The sequence below is a fragment of the Camelina sativa genome, chromosome 9 (assembly GCF_000633955.1).
Source record: "Camelina sativa cultivar DH55 chromosome 9, Cs, whole genome shotgun sequence".
NCBI classification, from domain to species: domain Eukaryota; kingdom Viridiplantae; phylum Streptophyta; class Magnoliopsida; order Brassicales; family Brassicaceae; genus Camelina; species Camelina sativa.
In genome coordinates this window covers 28021167-28043752 of record NC_025693.1, presented here as the reverse complement: position 1 = coordinate 28043752, position 22586 = coordinate 28021167, and the positions used below count along the sequence as shown (strand labels likewise).

The following is a 22586-nucleotide window of genomic DNA, read 5'->3' as shown; positions in this document are numbered from 1 at the left end:
CTTCTAACATCGCAGCACGCCATTTAGGATCTTTCATTGCTTCAGCCGCCGTCTTGGGAATAGATGGTTTAGGGAGAGATAATGTGTGTGCATAGCGGCGGTTGGGCAAGTGAATATTGTTCTTGGAACGCGTCGTCATGGTGTGGTTGTTCGGAGGTGGCGGCGGTGACGGAGACAGAGAAGGGACAGACGACGAAGAGGAACTCGACAAAGACGATGTGGGAGATGGGCTTTGTTGTGGACTAGATGATGAGGATGATGGGCCGGAATTGGATATTGGGCCTGAATCAGGGAGGAGGCCCGAATCGGGTAACGGACCTGGGCTTTGCGGTATTGAATTCGACGATGGATTCGATAATTGTCGCGAGACAGAGGAAGATGAATTCACCGGAGTAGGCGCCACGGGCACAGATTGATCTGGAGTCAGATGGACCGGCGGAGATAGCGACGGTTGTACCGTCGGAGGGATAACATGGTGTGGCTGGACAGGAATTGGGATTGCAGTGGTATTAGCGGACTCGGGAGACTCTGGTGATGGAAGATTTGTCGATGGAGTTGCAAAGGGAAATGTGGATTCCACAAATTGCACATGGCGTGACACAAAAACACGACCTGAGCTTGGTACCAAACACATATACGCACTCTGTGTGAGTGAGTAACCCAGAAACACGCAGGGAAGAGAACGATTATCAAGTTTGTGCTTCGTGTACGGTCGGAGCCACGGATAGCATAAGCAACCGAAGACTTTGAGTTTAAGATAATTTGGCTGCATACCAAAGAGACGATGAAACGGAGAATCTCCATGAAGAACCGGTGTGACCAGTCGGTTGATAAGATATACTGCGGTGGAGAATACATAACTCCAATACTCCGTAGGCATAGAAGCTTGGCTGAGAAGTGTGAGCCCAGTTTCAACTATATGTCTGTGTTTGCGTTCTGACACCCCATTGTGTTCGGGAGTATGTGGGGGCGTTATGAAGTGAGCAATACCATGGGACGAGAGGAAGGACCTGAGAGCCACAAATTCGCCTCCATTATCTGAATAAAGAGTGCCAATACGATGGTTGAAGCGATTCTCAACCAAAGCGACAAACCGGGTAAAAACTTCTTTCACCTGAGACTTTTGTTTGAGTGGATACAGTCACACATACCGTGTATAGTGATCAACCAGAACCAAATAATATTTGAACCCCTCAATAGATAATATTGGTGATGTCCAAACATCACTGTAGATATAGTGTAGCGGATGAGTCGACACAATCGTGTTGGTATGAAAGGGAAGCTTATGGCTTTTATTCATATAGCAATCAGAACATGGTAATGACTGTTGCGAAGAAGCAGATACAGGTAAAGAAAACTGAGAGATGAGTGATTTTAAAACTGAGAATGCAGGATGACCTAGTCTCGAGTGCCAACTACGGAGATCAGTCTTTGGTGTGGGAGACGCAAAGAAGGACATCGGAGGAGCAATGTTGACTGGCCATTCATAGAGCTCTTGTCTAGTCCTGCCTTGGAGCAACCGGACCCTCGTTTGAAGATCCTGCACCTGGAAGGAAGCGGGAGCAAATTCAACAGTCACACTATTAGCATTACATAACCGATACACCGAGATTAAATTCTTTGTTATGTTTGGAACATATAAAACGTCGTTTAATGCAATAGGACGAGTAGTAGTGGGAAGTAGAGTTGAACCAGTTTGAGCAATCTTAAGAGCTGTGCAATCCGCAACAGTGAGATCCTCACCACCATTGTATGGTTGGTGTAGCGCCAAGTTATTCAGATCAGATGTAACATGATGTGTGGCGCCACTATCTAGAAGCCAAGGCGACGCATCATAGTTGGAAGCTGCTACCATATTTGCCCGTGGAGAGAAATTTCCATGTTGCGAGAGTTGGTAGCAAGTTCGAGCACTATGACCATGTATTCCACAAAGTTGACACTTGCCTTGATAACCACGGGACTGGCCTTGGCGTGGTTGAGAGTTAGACTGCTGCTGCTGGGAGGACCAAGACTGATTGTCTTTGTAGTTGTTTCCCATATAGAAAGATGAATGTTGTGTTGTATTCCAATGAGAAGAGTATTACAATATATATACAATGTACAGAGGAGACATTAGGTTAATATGATTTACATCCCTATCCTTTCCTTATATATCTCTTATAAATTATCAATATGTATCATCAAAACTGTCATTTCTGCTTAACCAAAGACGAATCAAACCTGGGGGGTAATCATTCTAGATAGTTATTCACTGTAGTAACATCAAGAAGAGTTTAAAAGTATTTATCGTTCCAATTTGTAACAAATAAAGAATTTGACTCGTTTATCCACAAATGCAAATAAGTAAACTAGTTGAATACATAAATAAATTAAAGGGAATTTTGCAAAAAAAAAAAAAAAACAAGAAACCATCAAATATCCAAAGTTTACAATTGTACCATTGCCTCTAACTCGGTACTGATCGATCGTGTGAGCAGTGTAGATGACATTGATATTACTTCAATAGCATTTGGGCCTATCTGATTTATATATACGCTTTTGGGCTCTCCATTGGGAAAAATTTTGGTTCAAGTTGGGTTCATTTTGAGCGTCTTAACTATCTTTGCAGTCTAACTTCTAAGCATGATGCAGCCATTGCCAACTTTGGCGTTCCTAACTACGGTGGTTAAATGATCGGCTACGTTGTTTACGCTGGTAGAGGAGCTTATGGATGTGACTCTTTTGACAAAAACTTTCAAATCCAAGTTATCTTGCTGACTTTTTCTTTCTTTACGTAAATTTTTTTTTTTTTTTAAACCAATCCTTCAAAATCACATTTATGAAGGTGTGATTTTTTCAACAGGATTTTATTATAAAAAGTACCCAAAATCTCCCAAAATCACTGTAATCGTTTTCTTGAAGAAAAAAAAGTTATGTTTTGAATAATAATTGATTTGATATGATTTTTATAAATTGTTGATTGAATAACAGAAGATTATGAGTTATTTTAAATGATTTTTAACATATTTCATATTGAATAACATTGGATTTGAGAAGTAATTTTAAAATCCTAAGTTGAATAACAAGTGATTTTTAAAAAAAAATCACAAATTTTCCAAAATCCTAGTTTGAATATGATGAATACACCCCCTAGAAATATAAGATATTTTGCTTAATAGTACAACTTTTAATGGAAAGTCTTGATATCGACGAGTTTTATTTCTCACCACATTAAGTTAGTCAATAATACAAATCTTGCTTAGCCAACTTATTAATAACCCATTGGAAAAAACAAAATTCTAAAGAAAGGAGCGACTCAAGAGTCAAGAGATCGGAAAGCAAAGAGTGACAAAGTTTATTTCACACCGCACACTCATTATATGTATAAATACGCAAAACCCCAAAGAACTTCTTCAATTTTCTCTCCTCAACTTTTTGAGTATTCCATACATACAAAAACAAACACACACACTTGACTTTTCTCATATTTCGACAGCTCGTGAATTAGGACAAAGAGGCATGGAGCCTATGCCTTCTCGGAGGATAATGACCAGAGGCATGTTGCTGCTAATAGTAACGATGACATGGCTCGTAGCCGGAGACGCCGACGCAGGAGGCAAGAAGCAAGAGGAGCGACTGTTCAATCTCCAGAAGCTAGAGATGTTCGTTGACAACCTTCCCCATATACCCACTCTTCATGGCTTCCACTCCGTAAACGGCGTTCTCAAACCCAAATCTCTTCACATCGGCATGTTCTTCAAAAAATGGGTATTTTTTTCTTACCTTATTCCTCATTTCGATTCTTTCTTTTTTTTTTTTCTCTCATTGTTTCCTTATTTGGTTTCTTGAAGCTAATATTTTTTGGTATGATTGAATTAAATATTTACAGTCTGTATAGTCGTTTCTTATTTCGATTCATTCATTCTTTTTCTTGAAGATTTTTTTGGTATATGTTTGAAAATTTTGATTTACAGTAGATCGTGAAGACACATCATCTTCCTTTTATGTCCAGAAGCTATAAATGGCCAAAATATTTAGATAGAGATGCATATATCCACCATTTAGTGATATACACCTGTATATTACATGCAATACCAAAAAAAAGATTTGTTGGCCAAATAAATATACTAATTAATGTTAAACCTGTTCTCGTTAGTGACAAACGTTAGCATTAAATTTCGAAATCGTATAGATTAGTGAAACTAATCGCTTTTTTACTTGGCTACGGCTCTTAGCTAGGTTGTAAAGTGATTAGAATAGATTCGCCTGTGTTCACACTCTTGTCCCCTCAGTTATTTGTCGTCTTGAGAAAAAAAAAAGTATAACAATAATGTTATAGTAGAAGTGTCGACCCGACGAATCAATGCTCATTCTTTTGTCACTCGTCGTCTTGTCCTCTTGAATATACTTTGCCCTTCACCAGATGGATATTGATTCTTGTATCTAAACTCATTAATACCTAAAAAATAATTTATTAAATATTGGAAATCGTATAGATTAGTGAAACTAGTCGCTTTTTAGTTGGCTACGGCTCTTGGTTGGTAAAGTGAATTAGAATAGATTCACCTTGTGTTGTCCACTCTTGTTTGTCCTATATCACTTATTTGTCCTCTTGAGAAAAGCATCTAATGTTTTAGTACTGACGAATCAGTGTCTTTTACCACTAGTCAAATTTAATATCGTTTGCTCTTTCAATTCTGTTTTTCGATCAATTATACTTAAGAAAATCATAAAATCTAATGATTATTATATAGAAAGTTAGTATCCACTAAGTATATAATTATGATTGCTTTTCTACCACTTTGGCCTAGCTAATTATGCTCTGCTTCTTTAAACTATTTAATTACACTGCCAATTAATCCAATGATTTGAATTTTGAAAGCTCTCAAAGACTGTCACTGATATGAGTTAAAATTATTGTTTAAGTGCAGAAGTTCCACAGAGACTTGCCTGCCACGCCAGTGTTCGCATACGGTACATCGAAGCGTAAGGCAACAGTTCCAGGACCTACAATAGAAGCTGTTTATGGCATAGACACCTACGTGACGTGGCGAAACCACCTCCCTTCAACTCATATCCTCCCTTGGGATCCAACAATCTCCCCGGCCATCCCTAAACACGGCGGCATCCCCACGGTAGTTCACCTGCATGGAGGCATCCACGAACCAACCAGCGACGGTAACGCTGATTCATGGTTCACCGCTGGTTTCAAAGAGACAGGATCCAAATGGACCAAAAAGAATACGCATTACGTCAACAAGCAACAACCGGGAAACATGTGGTACCATGACCACGCTGCTGGTTTGACTAGAGTCAACCTTCTCGCCGGTTTGTTAGGTGCTTACATTCTCCGCCATAAGTCTGTTGAGTCGCCTCTTCGGTTACCCACTGGCCGAGAATTCGATCGTCCTCTAGTCATATTTGACCGAAGTTTTCGTAAAGATGGCTCCATTTACATGAACGCCACCGGGAACAACCCCTCAATTCATCCTCAATGGCAGCCAGAGTATTTCGGCGACGCCATCATCGTCAACGGGAAAGCTTGGCCGCGGTTAACCGTCCGCCGTCGGAAATACAGATTCCGAATCATAAACGCTAGCAACGCAAGGTTCTTCCGTTTCTTCTTCTCCAACGGTCTCGAGTTCATCGTCGTCGGTTCAGATTCAGCATATCTATCGAAACCGGTACGGGCCAAAACGGTTCTCCTCGCTCCATCAGAGATCATCGATGTTGTTGTTGACTTCTCGAAATCAAAGTCGAAAACAGCAATACTAGCCAACAATGCACCTTATCCTTACCCTTCCGGGGATCCAGTCACGGAAGAGAACAGCAAAGTCATGAAGTTTAAAATCAAGAACAAATCTGAAGATGACACATCGACCATTCCGAAGAAGCTAATCGAATACGCTCCTGCTCACATATCAACCTCCGCACGTACACGTTACATCGCCATGTTCGAGTATGTATCAAGCGCTGACGAGCCAACGCATCTATACATCAACGGTTTGCCCTATAGTGCTCCCGTGACAGAAACTCCTAAAATCGGCACCAGCGAGGTATATATATTTTAATATATGTCACACAATTTAATTATAACGGTCTAATTCATATATTTGATATTTTTAAGTTCATGTAATGAAGGTGTGGGAAGTGATTAATTTAACTGAGGATAACCATCCGTTGCACATTCACTTGGGATTGTTCAAAGTGTTGGAGCAAACGGCGTTGGTGAAGACTGAGGAATTCACGGACTGCATGACCAAGAGAAACGACGCCGTTAAGTGCAATATTAACAAGTACGCTATTGGGAACAAAACCGCGGTGACGGCTCACGAGCGGGGATGGAAGAACGTATTCAAGATGATGCCGGGACATGTAACGAAGATCCTCGTTAGATTTTCTTACATTCACTCCAACGATTCTTACTCCTTCGACGCTACTCAAAAGCCAGGCTATGTCTACCACTGTCACGTAAGCTAGTAAAAAAATATTAAAATTTGATAATGTTATTTGAGCTTTTTCTTTTAGGACTAACTAATACAATTTATTGAATTGCAGATATTGGATCACGAAGACAATATGATGATGAGGCCCTTTGCGATGGTTAAGTGATGAGAACAAGAGTATCTCTCAACAAAATGCTAAATGGTTCCAAACTTCAAAAGAATACGATTTAGGATTACGAATGCGATCATGTCTAGAATACAAAGGAATTGATTTAGATTGAGACTACATAAATATCGAAAAAAATCTTATTGATATTTTTTTTCCCTACAGTACTGGTTAGTCTATTTTGGCCTAACGTTTACAGGATTTAACGGGCCCAATAACAAAGAAAATTTGCTTCTTATTTGATGTTTGATTTGTGGTGGTAGGTGGTGGTAAGTGTAAGAGAGGGAAGAGAGGTGAGTGAAATGGAAAAAAAAATTCATAAGTCCTACCCACCAGTCAAATTCCTAATTGAATGCTTATGTGGCTCCCTTATCTGTTTCTGAACTACACTCTTCAATCTGTCTCCTTCTTTTAATCTTATGGTTTCCTGTTTTAATTTCTCTTAATTTGTTTTATTTCTCTATCATTTGGAAATTTCTCATCTTGATCAAATAATACATCCAATTGATTTTAAGCCACTCCCTAAATATTTTCTTTGTCTCATTCTTGCTTGATAATATATTGTAGTGAATCTATTATTTGATACCATCCATACACATCACATATACTGTATATTTGTTATTTTATAAAATATCCATACATATATTTTAATGAAAATGTGGATAAGAGCGAGATCTGGATTGCGACATATTTCCACATTTTAAACACTACTACCTTAGTAATAATATCTACTGGAAATGAACAAATATGGGACCAAATTTTATTTGTTTGAACCTCTAAAATGTAGGACCAATTAACAAGGTTGATGTGTTCTTCTTGTTCTTCCTCGTTCATTAATATTTTGATTATAGCATGCACGCTTCTCTCAACCCACCAGTCCAAGTCAACCTTCTATCCTCTATCATCCATTCCAATATATATATATATATGTGTATCAGTTGCTTCTCGCAAACAACCTCACAATCAATCAACAGTTAAAAAACACAACTCAAGTACCAATCTAGCTCACTTTGAATAAGGACATGAACAAAATCCCCCTCCGCGCACTCTCTTCCCCTTCAGGTAACTATTTTCTTTTGAAACAGTAACAATTGTGTGTTTTTGCTATTCATAGATCACATATACATGCTGGAGTTTAAGTTTGTGAAATTTGATCCCTATTCTTTTTTCTTAAAAGGAATGCAACACCGTGGTAAGAGATGTCGATTGAGAGGGAGAAACTACGTGAGGCCAGAAGTAAAACAAAGCAACAACTTCTCAAAAGATGAAGACGACCTCATCCTCAAGCTTCATGCACTTCTTGGCAATAGGTTCTTTTATTCATTCTTCATCTTCATTAGTTTAGTATTAATTGAATGTAATGTGAATGATAGGTGACAGTTAAAATTTGATGGTACTTTGTTTTTCAGATGGGCATTGATAGCGGGAAGATTGCCTGGACGAACCGACAACGAAGTTAGGATCCATTGGGAAACTTACTTAAAGAGGAAGCTCATCAAAATGGGAATCGACCCAACCAATCATCGTCTCCACCATCACACAAGCTACATTTCCAGACGTTACCTCAAGTCGTCCTCGCAAAAGGAACATGAAACCAAGATCATCAGTGATCAGTCTTCTTCGGTATCCGAATCATGTGGTATAACATTTTTACCCATTTCAAGTACCAATTGCTCGGAGGATAGTATTAGTACCGGACAAAGTCGTTTGCCTGACCTCAACATCGGTCTCATCCCGACCCCGACTTCTAATTTGCCAGGTCGTTGTCTTCAGGACTCTAGCGAACCCTCTAACCATGGTTCAACAGGTCAAGAAACGCTTATTCTATTCCAATGAAAATTTATGTACTTCTTTGTAGTCATCTTGCTATGTAATGTTATAATCTTCACTAGAGAGATATGTTAATCCTGATTTGGACCGGTTGTTCGTTGAACAACTATTCTCTTAAATTTCTGGTTTCGTTTTCAATGAAGTGGAACTATTACTAGTAAGTAGTACCTAGTAGTAAACCGTTGATGACCGACCGACCACAACTGAATTGGATCAATCAAGCTGCAAGAAATTAGCTAATGGAGCTATGAATATACGGTGCACATTGACGGGAAGCATTAGTTAACTCTCTTAAAATGGACAAGTATGTTCATATCTCCCACCAAACTACACTTTACTCTTTATGCAAAAGCAATCTAAAACACTCTTTTTGCAAAATGGAATCTATATATCAATATGAAAATTACTTACAACAGATATAAAGGAAGCAAATTAATATACTTACAAAACGAAAAGAAAACGTATATCAACTTAAGGATGTCTTAAGCATGGAGACTAAGCTATAAAGTCCAATATTAGCTCATCAGCTAGTACAAACACCATGAAAATGAATTAATGCTACGTTCTATTTGAGATTTACTCTGGTGCAGTTAACATATTTGAGATTTTTTTTTTTTTTTTATGATATAGAGAATTTGAGTTAATATTGCTACAAAAGAATGAAAATTTCTTTGACCAAAAAAAAAAATGAATGAGAAATTCATGTAGATAAAGATGTCTTTAACCATATAGTGTACTGACATAAAAAAAAAAAGATAGGAACAAAGAGCAGCAATTACATTAGAATACAAATTGTAATGTTATTGTGTTTGTATCAGTTAGAGAATTGAATTTTGTTTAAACTATTTGCACATGGTGCGTGAAACGAAAAGGAAGTAAATTACCTTTGTACAACCGCTATTCAAACATCATTTAGTATTAAACAGAACTGTATGACCAAAGAAAATGAATGTGTGGCAAGTAGAAAGAAGATTGTTTGCTGAGAAAAATGGACCACTATTTATCATAAAGAACCATTAAAGTTGTTACTACTATTTCAGAATCTACAACCATCAATGAAGTGGATTCCACTATTATATTTCACTTCAGTATTGTGTGGCAGTTTATATTGTGATTGATGAATTAATGTCAGGAATCTAATGAGGCCAGTGGAGAGTTGTGTGTGGATGTAGAAAGCAACAATCACATGCCTTATTAAAAACTACAATGTAGATATTTTGTTTCTGCAAATGACTAAAAAAATTTACGAAACCAGCCAGTCAAACCTTCCAAATACGTACGTCTAAGAGATAATGTTGTCTATTTTTTCAAGTTGCTAACGGTTATTATGGAGGATGCAGAAGTCACGGACATGCATGGTGGACGCGGTCGATCTGGACGTCGTAGTTGAACCTTTATTTCTTTTGTTTAAACTTTAAACCGATATGACTTATTTAATGCATTACCGTTTCATACTTATTTGTACAACCTGTTCAAAACTATTTTTCCAAAAGTATTTTAAATTTGGTAAAATAGTCAAAAGAAATTATATGCCATATTTTTATATTACAAATTTAAATATTATGAAGAAACTTTTATTTTTTAACAACTGGAGTAGTGTTTGCGTGGCCAACTTGGGGGAGATGGAGTCAGCAAATACAACATTTGCTTCAACAAGAACGAACACAGTGGCTTTTTTGCACATCAGACGATCGAGGCCTCATACCTATATAATTCGTAATTTGAAGGAATGTCTATATATTATAATTTACAAGAATTGTTCTGGATCAGAACTTTTCTTTACTGTAATATATCTAATTTTCTGTTAAAACTTTTAGCAGTATATATTTGTAGAACGTATTTGATTATGATATAAGTTGAATCTGTGAGTCCTAACGTAATTATATATATTTATTGAGTGAAAATATTAATTTAGTCGTAGTGTCTATCATGTCTTTCAAATGAGTTTGTCTTGGATCCTGCGAAGAAAAATATCAAAAAGTATATAATAATTCGGCTATGGAAAAATTCATACTCCTGCTTTTTGAAAAGGTGTTATAAAGATATAAAAAAAAGATTTTGAAAAGTAACAAATCAAAAGATCAAACAAACTATAATTACACATAATAAAAAAAAAAGTTATGATTAAAGGAAAATAAAATGTGTAAAGCTATGATTACAAAGAACATAAGTCTTTACAATTAGTGTAAGACAGATGTCAATACAATGCATCTAACATGCTAAAAAGTGAAGTTTTATCTTTAGTTTCTTGATTCTTCCCATCTCCTAGATAAAAGATTAACTAAGTAATTACTAATTACCATTCGAGATTAAGAAGACTATATCAATTATATATCATTAATGGACTTTTCTTTTATTCCTTACAACCTCATTAGAATACAATTTCAATACAACTAAAATATAGGGTCGGCTTTACAACCAAGCACGCAACAAACCATTTCCTGAAATAAATATAAAACTCTATTTTTTTGGTTGAATATTTTTAAAAGTATGGTTCGTTTCTATATATTATAAAGTTTTGGTTCCATAATTACAAAAAATTCATAATAATTGAATTATAATGACAACTGTATCATCTTCTTCTTCTATCTACTTACACCGCGAATCTCGCCTATCAATTATCTAGTTTTGTTCTATTGTATTATTCTTTTGTATTAATGTATTAATAAATTTACCTAAAAACATTATACAAAAAGAAAAATCAAATAGATATTGAAAAACAATTTTTGGACTTTAATTAAAAACGGTGTCGTAATAACGACTCCTCTTCTTTAGCCCACATGGCTTCGTTGTGGGATACATAAAAAAGCCAGCGATTACAATTCTCGACACATCCGAGTCAAAGAGAGGAGCGAGCGGAGTCCCACCCAAATTCGAATTCGGAGCAGCCACCGTATGCGACGGCGCAATGGCTGGTGGAGCTATCACTCCCGCTTCTCTGATCGGTCTTATCAACGAAATCGTTGAGATTCCGGTGAATTCGGGTGTGTTTAAGAAGGATTGTGCCGATCTCGCGCGACGAGTTGGTCTGTTGACTCATTTGATTGAAGAGATTAGGGATTCTCTTCCTCCTTCTCCGACGTCGGAGGAATCTGATGCTTCGTCTTCTTTGAGTTCTAGTGAATGTGATTGGTGGTCTGATCTTGTTGTGGGACTTCAAGCCGCGAAGCGTCTTTTGTCTTCAGCTACTAGTTTCCAAGCTCGCGAGTCCTCTGTAAGTATTTCTTAACCAAACTGACTTCTTCATCTTCTTAGAAATGGATTAAGTCAATGTATTGTCTTAGATCTCTTCATTGGTTGTCACCATGGAAGAACATAATTCGTAGCTAGGAGTTGTAACACGATGTTGATTTTAGTCTTTTTTGATTGAAACGCTATGGATTGTTGTTTGACATTTTGGGATGTAATTCTTGATTGAAGGATGGGGCAGCCAAGAGAATCTCGTTTCAGTTCCAATGCGTTACTTGGAAGTTGGAGAAAGCATTAGGCAATTTGCCTTATGATCGATATGACATATCTGACGAAGTCCGTGAACAGGTACAAAAAAAGTTCATTCATGAGTATATATGCAGAGTGTATGAACATTAGGTAGGTAATTATAAGGTTGTTTTTGGTTGTGATCAGGTGGAACTAGCAAGATTACAGTTAAGAAGAGCAATGCAGAGATATGGATCTTTAAATTCGAAAAAGTTCTCGAGTGCTCTATCTGAGCCAATGGTGAAAGATGCCTCAAGCAATACAAAGAGCAAAGTTACTGAAAAGCTGGATAGTATTCCAGAAACAGTGTATTCCAACGTTCCTTTAGCAGATGTGAAGAAATCTGAATCACCGCCTCCTGGGAAGAGCTCTTCAGTTTCCTTGGCTTTCTTTTTATCAAAGGATGCTGATGATGAGAGATTAGAAAAAGCAGTTACCAAAAACACTGACGACTCAAAGAAATCGGATAACCTCACTATCCCAGAGGATTTTCTTTGTCCAATATCTCTCGAACTGATGAAGGATCCTGCTATTGTTTCCACAGGACAGGTCTGATTTTAAAAATCAAAATTTTTACATTGTGCTTGTTTGTGGTAGTTGATTTGAAACCTTAACAATGAGATTTCCTCTTCCTTGACAGACATATGAGAGGTCGTATATACAAAGATGGATAGACTGTGGTAATCTGAGATGTCCGAAGACGCAGCAGAAACTCGAAAACTTTACTCTTACTCCAAACTATGTTCTCAGAAGCCTGATCTCTCAGTGGTGCACTAAGCACAACATTGAGCAGCCAGGTGGTTATATGAACGGTAAGACCAAAAACTGTGATGGCTCTTTCCGTGATCTAAGTGGAGACATGTCAGCGATCCGGGCATTGGTTCGTAAGCTCTCTTCCCGATCAATCGAAGACCGCAGGAGCGCGGTTTCTGAACTCCGCTCTCTGTCCAAAAGAAACACAGACAACCGAATTCTGATTGCTGAAGCAGGAGCCATCCCTGTTTTGGTCAATCTTTTGACCTCAGATGACACTGAAACGCAGGAAAATGCTGTCACTTGCATCCTTAACCTCTCTATATACGAACACAACAAAGAACTGATCATGCTTGCAGGAGCAGTCACATCTATAGTGCAAGTCCTCCGAGCTGGAACCATGGAAGCTAAAGAAAACGCTGCAGCTACTCTCTTTAGCCTTTCGTTAGCTGATGAGAACAAGATCATTATAGGCGCTTCGGGTGCGATACTGGCCTTAGTGAGTCTGCTTGAGAACGGAAGCGCAAGAGGGAAGAAAGACGCAGCTACGGCTCTGTTTAACTTGTGTATTTATCAGGGAAACAAAGGCAGAGCGGTTAGAGCCGGTATTGTAAAGCCACTAGTGAATATGCTAACTGACTCGAGCCTCAGAATGGCCGAAGAAGCCTTGACAATACTCTCAGTTCTAGCTAGTAACCAAGACGCGAAAGCTGCGATTTTGAGAGCCAGTGTGATACCGACTTTGATAGATTGTCTCCAGAAGGATCAACCGAGAAACCGAGAGAACGCAGCTTCGATACTGCTGTCTCTTTGCAAGAGGGATACCGAAAAACTAATCTCCATTGGTAGACTCGGAGCTGTTGTTCCGTTGATGGAACTATCAAGAGACGGTACAGAGAGAGCTAAGCGGAAAGCTAACTCTCTACTAGAGCTTCTCCGTAAATCATCAAAAAAATTAGCATCACTCTAAATAGCCATTAACATAATTTAATTTTGCTGGCTGTTTCTATTGATCTGTTTATTATGTTCTATTTTTTTTTCAGTTTTTGAAAGACTAATTTGGTAAGGGTGGAGTCGAAAGAGTAACGAGAATCGAACTCTTTCTTACTCGCTCACCTTTGTATTGATTTGTTAATTTTGTAAAAAAAACAAATTTGTTAATTCAAGATCCATATGATTTTTAATAAGGTCTATTTCTTAGGTTCACGGGATTGGTTCACGTGCATTAGTTACTATTCGTGGGAAGAGAAATCAAATCAGTTTTTGTTTTCCAATTCGTTAAAAGTCAAAATCTATTCACGTGCCTTTGTGAAAACAAATGTGTTTTCAGACAACGTAACTTTTCCAGATTAATCGGAGTGATTAACGCAAAGAGTCATTTTCCTAAAAACATTGGTCACAAAAGTTCCAAAACTACATCCCCCTCTTGGACATAAGCTAAAAACACAGTACACATTGTCAATTTCAATTAATTTCTTTTTAATTAAACATGATTTTTTGGTTGTTATAGGGTTTATTTATTTCAAGATTGATAGTGAAATGCGACGTAACTTTGTCTTTCCATTGTATTATATAATTTTCAAGATTTGGCATTTTGTTGACCCAAAAATGGTTCACTATCATCAGCAACCAACCATAAATCAATCTACAATCTATAATGATTTGATCGAACACAACACCCACCTTGAACTACTGAGCTCTTAACATTTCCATCTCTCTTTTTGGTGGACTTAAAAAGCAAGCTCACAATTTTGGTAAACCTACAACATAACAACATTCTCAAATGGGTAATAGCTTGGGAAGCAAGAAAACAGCGAAAGTCATGAACATCAATGGTGAGAGTTTCAAGCTGAAGACGCCTGTGAAAGCTGGTACGGTGGTTAAAGATTTTCCTGGATACGTTCTCTTGGAATCTGAAGCTGTGAGGCAATTTGGGATCAGAGCAAAGCCCTTAGAGCCACACCAAAACTTGGAATCCAAAAGGCTTTACTTCATGGTGGAACTTCCAAGGTATATTATATTCCTTAATTTTTGGTTCTCTTGGTTTTAGGTATTTAAAGTTGGAATCTTTCTATAGTAATCATGATAACCCACATGGCAGAACATGGAAAGAGAGAACCCCAAGAAGGGTTCGGTCGGGAATTCAGATAAGTGCGAAGGAGAGGCTAGAGAATCTAAAGTTGTCTCGTAGATCATCGTCTGATCTCTCGGTAATGAAGAAGAATGAGGAGGTTGATCATGATGAAGAGAGACAAGTGAGTAGCGTGACGTTGAAGTTACCAAAGTGGAAAGTTGAGAAACTGAGGAAAGAGAGTGAGAATGGCTCTGATTTCTCCAACAAGATTGCAGCACTTTGTCTCCTTAACATACCTAGTGGTTTAATTCATCAGAGACAACATTTGCTTCCTAATGGAGGAAGAAGCTTTGGGATTGAAGAAGAAGAAGGTATCAAATCACATGATAAGGTGATCACTTCTTTTAAAAGGCTTTGATCTTATTTTTACCTTTGCTGAAACATCGATGCGTTTCTCAAGCCACGTTTCTTGCTTCTTTAATTACGAAAATTGCCACTAGGAAACAAATGTGCTCCCAACTTGTGTGTTTTACAACTTACAACTTTCTTTTTTTCCCGATAAAGACTTCTGTTACAACTTCTTCTAGTCTATCATAAATTAAGAAAAAAAAAATATAAAAACTAACAAGTGGAAGATAAATTTTGAATTGTTTCAAGAAAATTCTCATTGATATTTTTGGTTGCAGAAAAGGGTTAGATTTCTTGAAAAGAGCAAAGCAGAAGACCTGTGATTTAGTTTATTATTATTATTATCTTTAGTTTAGTTTAATGAAGATGACAGGAGCAAGTCTTTTGTTAACACAGTGAAGCACAATGTTCTTAACTCTTTTGTTACTGCAACATGACTTTGTATCACAATCAGTTTCTGTTAATAAAGGATGAATTAAGAACAAAAGAGAAGAGACATAATGAAAAGGCAAATCATTAGTATTTTTTTCTTTCAATTTGGGGGGCTTTAGTTTGGCCGATAATTACAATATACAATTCTCCAGACTCAGAGAGACACACCAAAAAAAAAAAAAAGATAAATCAATCAGTCAGGTTCGAACCTGTATTAATATCTGTCTGTTAACCAATTTCCCTTTTTTTTTATTTGAGAAGAACAAATTGGAATCAGTCAGTAAACAAAAGAATGATGAAAAATGTTTTTTCATTTTTCCACTCAAGAGGTCCATGGCTCAGGAACAGTGAGAAAATAAGTTGTCATGGCCTTTCTAAACCTCCTCTTGTACTGTTTTGGTGAGACTATGGTTGGAGAAGCGTTCTTGGGTCCACCCAAAATGCCTGAGGCTTTAACCCATGTCTCAAGGTGCTTGTCCCATGTGTACTGTCTCATGAAGTCGATGATCCCAAGAACCAACTCCTTACGCTCTTCGTCGAACCCAACCAGCAATGAATAGTCCATTACATCCACAGACTAACCAGAAGAGGATGGACAATCAGCAAAACAGATTAATCAAAACATGTTAAGAACTAAATGAGTTGAGGGTAATGAAATCACTTACAGCCAAGAAGTTTGTGTCGTTCCATATGGCCCTTTCCAGGCTTCTCTTGGCCTTGCTACCAAGAAATATAGGTTCTGTGCGCAGTGTCTCAAGCAGATTCATGTCCAACAAAACTTTGTCTGTTCCCGATGTGTTTGGATTGTACCGTGACCGTGCAGATCCCTTGAGATCATAGATCCTAGATATTCTTCTGTTGTAGAAGAGATTCTCCATCACCATCAAATCCATTTTCGTCTCTTTTCCACCTTTCGGGTGTTTAATTGAGACCTGCAACACATACCATTTGCATTCAATCATTTACATGCTTAAGTACTCCATTCCAAAGTCCCACAAGATTACATTCCCTATATTGTTAACGTACCTGGTAAATACCGAGAATCTTAGCAAGGCAAGTGGGGCTCCCGGAACTGAGTGACTCCTTCAAATATTTGAAGTAGTTAGGTGCAAAATCCTCGAAAGAATCCAGCTCGGTTTTGACAACTTGTTTTATAATGAACCTCTCGTCCAACGACTTAGCAAAGTAAACATTGCTTTTCCCTCCCTGTGCAGACCATCTCTGACACCGACTCAAAGATCTCACAAAGTCCACTTCGCTCGGACAACACGTCTTTCTCAGAGTCTCAAACTGCGTTGCAAAATAACACGTCACAGAGAACTTCACTTTACCTTCAGTGGAACTAGAGGAAGAAGAAGAAGCACGGTCGCTGAAAGAAATGGTCAAGTGTGGAGACTTTTTATCGTCTTGGGAAGATCCATACACCGCGTGTTGAATGTAATCAACATCCATCGACAGAGAACGCCAAGTAGAGAACGTGGAAGGTTCAGACTCTCTGTTATTCAAGTTGTTGCTACTACTACTAGTAGTAATACCTCTGTTAACAATCCACTCCTTATACTCCTTGGAGTTGATAGCATATGATACAACACTTGCGGGATCATCATCATATACAGGAACCACGATATCATTGAGTCCCCGTTGAGGAATCAGCATCCGCGCTCCATCAGCCATTTGAGAAGCTGAAGAGATGTATGTAGGCACTGAACCAACAATAAGATCCAACTTCTGTACTTCCAGCGGCAACATTTGAGAGTAAGTCCTCATCACATTTGAAACAGGATCTCTCACCATGTTCCTGTACTCACCAGAAGCGTGGAAAGATCTGAGTGTCGAGAGATACAAAGAAGACGGTGGCCAACCTTTTTGGATCCGTTCTTGAAATCGTATAGCTGAATCAAAAGACTGGACACGAATCGGCCTGGCGAGCCTCCTGAGAGGAGAATTAGCAGCTGAAAAGCCTTCTGTGTTAGCAATTGTCTCGGCTTTCTCTAGATTCTGAAACGAGCCCAACCACGCTGAATCTATCCTCTCGGACAGAGAAGTGCCAGGTGAAAGCATGTTATCTGTATCTTTGGTATCACCATTAGCTTCTGAGTCAGTATGAGATTTTTCTTCCCCATCATCTTGACCTTCCTGCTGTCTATGGTCAATCTTTGGAGCATCATGCACCTCTGGATTCCGAGAAGCATTGCCATCACCAGTTTTACAGACAGATGCTTTCTTGAGTTGAGAGTTTAACAAGTAAAGCTGATGATCCCAAGCATGAGCACCAATCATGAGTGCCCGTCTTAGTCGATTCAGCTCTAAAATATCCAAACTCCCCTGAACTTGAAGATCCTCCACAAAGATAGGTTGCAGTGCATCCTGTTCAGTAGCAAATTCAACAAGCTTCAATAAGATTTTCAGTCTTAAAAGAAAAGTAAACAGAAGCAAAAGATTCAGATGCTCACATCATATTCATCTTTTTCCTTCACGAGTTGATCTTTTAACCCCATGATACGACTCTGCAGATCAGAGGCTTCAGATTGTTCAGGTTCAAGCAAACTGCTTTTGTCTTCCATACGGTTGAGCATACCAGATATCTCCCCATACATAGTCCGCATTTTACCAGCAAGCTGTCCAAATGCACAAACAGAATGTATATGAGCTTTGAGTTTCCAAAACCTGACGCAACAAAAGAGCCTTGAAATATTCTTAAAGTCTTACCTCGGCAGCCTCTGTCCGTATCCACTCCGGTTGAGGATGGCTGTTAAATTCCAACATTGATGGAGGTAGGAGGACAGTAAGTATATTGATGGGAGAATATCTAAAGAACGCAACCATATTCCCAAATCTGCAAAAGTACATAATTTTATTAGTGTTTCAACAACTTTAAGATAACACTAGAGAGTGAGATTAAACCAAGTTTACCCATAGAACCGAAGGCAGTCTCTCTGAAGTGAATGGCCACAAGAAGCAACGCGATTTGCAGTTGCATGATTCGAAAAGCTAAGTTCAAGAAACTTTCCAAAAGACAGTCCCCATGCAGCATCAGACATAACAACTCTACGAGTAGCAGGTGGGACTCCATCTACATGTGCACATCTTAAGCAGCGATGCCACATCCATATCTTCCCATCTTGTTCACCAGGAAGCTTCATGGAAGGTAGACGTCTAACATTGATGGTAAGGTTTCCATTCTGATGAGAATAGCAGAGGACATGGGCATCAACCAGCTCCTTGCAGGATCTACAACTTGAATTCTGTCAAGAGATAAAACAGAAGAGTATAAATTTAGACTGCTTATTTTATGACACTTCAAAAAGACAAAAAGAGTGGACTAAAGTTTTATGTAAAAGAGCTAACCTTATCGAAAAGGTCATCTTTCAAATATCTTCCAAGAGGTTTATCAAATGATCCATAGAACTTAATCCGCAAGAGTCGTGAGCGTTCACATACTGATTCTTTCAGAACACAGCGGCTTGAAAATGAGACCAATATGCTCTGATGAGAGTCTGCAGCAGAGAAATATTCACTGGAAACATCATCTTCATCGAATCTCTCATGTTGTGACAAATCTTGAGTGTTCACTAATTGGTTTTCTTCTTCATTTCTGCTGTTCTCTTCTTCACTTCTCTGCAGTTGAGTCAGTGTTGCAGGGCTTTCCCTACTCAAGCACAGAGTGTGTTCTTGCATATCATTTAACTGATTCGACGAATATGATCTTGTTACCAAATTATTGGAAAAAACATCATTCAGGGCATCAGATTGTTCAGTCTCAACTTCAGAAGACAATGGGAATATCTGACTAGGATCAAAATCCTCGCACAATGATTCACAAACTTCATGCTCTGGCATAGGGGGTGCATTTTCATCTTCATGTGCAGTTGTATCAATCAAAGCAGCTTGACCATCAGTTTTTGTAGGAGATTGAGTTATTAGGGAAATGCCTTCATCAATTATTCTCCTTTGTGATGCTGTCCGCACCATCCCCGGTTGCTTCAGTTTAACTTTAGGCAGAGAAGCACCTTCATCCGCAAGGAACGATGTCTCCAATGATAAATGATAAGCTGCAAATACGGCGTATTGAATAACGTGTTTTACTTTCTTCAGCTCCTCGCGACAACTTCCCCTAAGCACAACCTGCACAAGTTTCAAGAAAAGTCTACTCAAGTTGAGAATTTAAAACTGGTGAACTTCTTAGCTACAAAGGTTCAAGCTTTTAAGCATACCGTGCAACCTAGGCGCCTAGGACACCCTTCAAAGTACATCAATGTTCTTGATGGTTTTCTGTTTGACTGGTTGCCAGCTTCATGTTGCTCCAACACTCTCTCAGTCCGGAACAGCTCACAATGCCCCAATCGAGCAGTACTAATACTATCTACTGAGGGGCAAATAACAGCACCGGTGCAACGAGCTATACGGTCCAGCAATGACTTTTTCACATTGAGCACCAATGAAATTTCCTTCTCTAGAAGGTATTGCTGGGCATATGAAGAAGCACTTTTCTCTACCAGCAGAACATTAGGACGAAGAGACTCAATCTTTGCTATGATCGCCTTCATATGTTCATCTTCCTGTCCAACACAAAACAAACAAAGAAATCAGTTTTGTTCAACTTTGTTAATCAGAGTTCATCATAAAGAAGAAACAGTAAAACACCAACCTGTTGAAGCAACGTGTTAAAGGATGCTAATTGGCCTGCAACTCTCTGATACTCAAGAGATCCAGCTAAAAGAAGCACCCTTGGATTTTTGTACTGCGATGTCATTCGCTTATGCGTAATGTTCTTGCTACACACTATTCCCCTGATGAGAATGCTGCAGATACAAGGTATTCAATTAGTAATTATCAGCCAGAGGATATTACTAATGAGTTGGATAGCGGCAAGAAAAAGTTCCTACAAAAAACATACCTCTCATTTTGATTTCCAGATGCTACACATTTTATTTTCACATAATTCCCGGGATCCATACTACCGCCTGCACGAGTATCCGGTTTTACAAAATTAGCAGCCTGCCACGCTAAAGCAGTGACAATATCAAGCCAGTCTGCAGCATTGCCATCATCCAATGGACAAAGCTCCTCCCCACGCAACAACTCTGCAACAAGAGCACGGAAGTGGTCATGCACCACAGTTCTAAGAGGTTCATTGCTGTTTTCTCCCAATTTTTCTCTTGTAGGAATATGGCTAGAAAAGCTACTACTCAATGAAAACTCGGTAGCAGAGTCCCCAATATCATCGTCTTCATCATCATATTGAAAGTAATTACTCTCAGCGTCATCATTCTCATCTTCTGGAGGTGGAGGATACCAGATGCGGCCATTGTTCTCAAAATCCAACGGCTGTTGCAACTTATCCTCTTCTTCCTCGTGATCTTCTGGATCCAATGCTCCCTGACCTGACTTAGCTAAATCACCAGCCATAAGTTGTTGTTGTTGTTCTTGATGATGATGATCAAAAGAACCAACAGTAGGGCTAAGGTCTTTGGCGTGCTGTACAAAGCGCCCAAGAGGACTAAAATTGTTCCTTAATGGACTGTCGTGAGGACTGGAACCAGCAGAAGATTTACAACTAAATTGCTCATGTCTAGCACTAACACTACCCGACTCTATATCTGAACTGTCCTGATTGTATTCACTCGAAGGGCTTAAGAACTGTTTATATCTTCCCTCGTCTTCCTCACCCCTGCAAACAAACAACAAATCACACACTTACTTACTCCAACATGTTCCTGAACATGGAAAAATGAAAACTTTGAGACCAAAAACATACCTGCTAGGATAGCAACGAATAGAAGCCATGTTCCTACAATCACGGATTTCAAGACTGGAAGCAAGAAGACTCTCGCTTACATCAGCAGCGAGGGAAGAAGGCGGATCAGGGCTATCCCGAGGATGAACCTTATCATAGCTCTTAACCCTTAACTCACGAACCTCACCATCACATTCTCTGCAAAGCTTAATCCTCTCTTGTGTAGTATCACAAGAGTCAGAGAAACAACAAGTCTTGCACCAACAAGAACCACAGCCAAGACAACAATATCCTCCTTGGTCAAGCTTGGTTCCACAGTCATGACACATTTTGGAAACGATAGGCATAATTCCAAAGTCTTGTTTAGATGATGGTGACAAGGAGAAAGAATCACTTGAATCCGAAGTTATCCAAGACCTAACCTTAACAATTAGATCTAGCAGTGAACCATCAGGTATTCCCATAAACAATCAAAATATTTACTTTTAAAACAAATCTCTCTCTATTCTCCTTCTCTATATTGTTCTTCTCACCCCAGATTTTGAATGGAAACAAAAACAGAGCTCAAATCTCTGACTTTGGTAAAAAAGGAGTATATAAAACCCAAAATAATAAAAATAAGAAAACCTCCCACAACAAAAATGGTGGGTAGATTTAGGATAAGAAATAAAAACTTTTTCTTTTTCTTTTTTTTTGTTTCAGAATCAAAAAGTCCTACATCAAACCCTAGATCAAGATAAACCCACAAGTATTATTAGCCAATCTTTTTTTTTTTTTTGAAGTAAATAACCTAATAATCAAGAACCAAGAAGAAACAGATCCAATACCCAACAACCCCAAGAAAACACTAAAATCCAAGAAGAAGACTACTTAAGACCTCAATCAAAACTCTAGAATCCAAGAAAAGAAAAAAACCCGAAGGAAGAAAGAGGTGAAATTGAAGAAGAAGAAAAGGAAAGTGAAATAGAAAAAAGGAAAGAAAAATTAAAGACTGGGCAAAATGAGAATCAAAAGGAGAAAGAGAAGAAGTACAGAGAAGGTTCCTTTACTACCGGACTTAGCTCGCATCTCGATAACACTTTCTTGATGAGAGCTTTTCTTTTCTTTTCTTTTCTTTCTTTCAAAGAAGTAACAATTTTTATTGCTTCTTCTTCATCTTTCTTTCTTTCTTTCTTCTCTGTAAATTTTTGTACTTTTTTTTTTTTTTCTTATTACAAAACCAAAAGAAACAAAACAGCTATGGCAATAAGATTTCTAGAGAGAAGCGATTCCTTATACTGCTCC

At 38.4% G+C, this 22586-nt stretch overlaps 5 protein-coding genes across 7 annotated transcripts; 4 read left to right on the top strand and 1 right to left on the bottom strand.

Moving 5' to 3' along the window:
* On the top strand, nt 3251-6919 carry LOC104712669 (multicopper oxidase LPR2-like). 2 transcript variants are annotated; one of them, XM_010429617.2, is made up of 5 exons: nt 3251-3361; nt 3476-3747; nt 4911-6035; nt 6121-6450; nt 6538-6919. In XM_010429617.2, exons 2-5 carry the CDS (start codon nt 3499-3501, stop codon nt 6589-6591), a joined length of 1758 nt encoding a protein of 585 aa, XP_010427919.1. In that variant the 5' UTR covers nt 3251-3361; nt 3476-3498; the 3' UTR covers nt 6592-6919. The 2 variants fall into 2 exon arrangements, with proteins under 2 accessions (XP_010427919.1, XP_010427918.1); XM_010429616.1 differs by lacking the exon at nt 3251-3361 and having other exon boundaries at nt 3368-3747.
* On the top strand, nt 7367-8540 carry LOC104712668 (myb-related protein 308-like). The gene is made up of 3 exons (XM_010429615.2): nt 7367-7653; nt 7769-7901; nt 8001-8540. Exons 1-3 carry the CDS (start codon nt 7614-7616, stop codon nt 8425-8427), a joined length of 600 nt encoding a protein of 199 aa, XP_010427917.1. The 5' UTR covers nt 7367-7613; the 3' UTR covers nt 8428-8540.
* LOC104712667 (U-box domain-containing protein 10) lies at nt 11221-13812 on the top strand. The gene is made up of 4 exons (XM_010429614.1): nt 11221-11635; nt 11842-11958; nt 12046-12447; nt 12539-13812. The coding sequence occupies exons 1-4, from the start codon at nt 11330-11332 to the stop codon at nt 13619-13621; spliced, it is 1908 nt and encodes a 635-aa protein (XP_010427916.1). The 5' UTR covers nt 11221-11329; the 3' UTR covers nt 13622-13812.
* On the top strand, nt 14249-15748 carry LOC104712665 (uncharacterized protein At1g66480-like). 2 transcript variants are annotated; one of them, XM_019229410.1, is made up of 3 exons: nt 14249-14661; nt 14753-15096; nt 15412-15748. In XM_019229410.1, exons 1-3 carry the CDS (start codon nt 14435-14437, stop codon nt 15420-15422), a joined length of 582 nt encoding a protein of 193 aa, XP_019084955.1. In that variant the 5' UTR covers nt 14249-14434; the 3' UTR covers nt 15423-15748. The 2 variants fall into 2 exon arrangements, with proteins under 2 accessions (XP_019084955.1, XP_010427914.1); XM_010429612.2 differs by having other exon boundaries at nt 14753-15116.
* LOC104712666 (putative 1-phosphatidylinositol-3-phosphate 5-kinase FAB1C) lies at nt 15637-22580 on the bottom strand. The gene is made up of 11 exons (XM_010429613.1): nt 21324-22580; nt 20463-21236; nt 20214-20367; nt 19780-20124; nt 18914-19690; nt 18479-18810; nt 18275-18401; nt 18019-18183; nt 16592-17932; nt 16231-16497; nt 15637-16142 (listed from the first exon to the last, which is right to left on the bottom strand). The coding sequence occupies exons 1-11, from the start codon at nt 21764-21766 to the stop codon at nt 15888-15890; spliced, it is 4980 nt and encodes a 1659-aa protein (XP_010427915.1). The 5' UTR covers nt 21767-22580; the 3' UTR covers nt 15637-15887.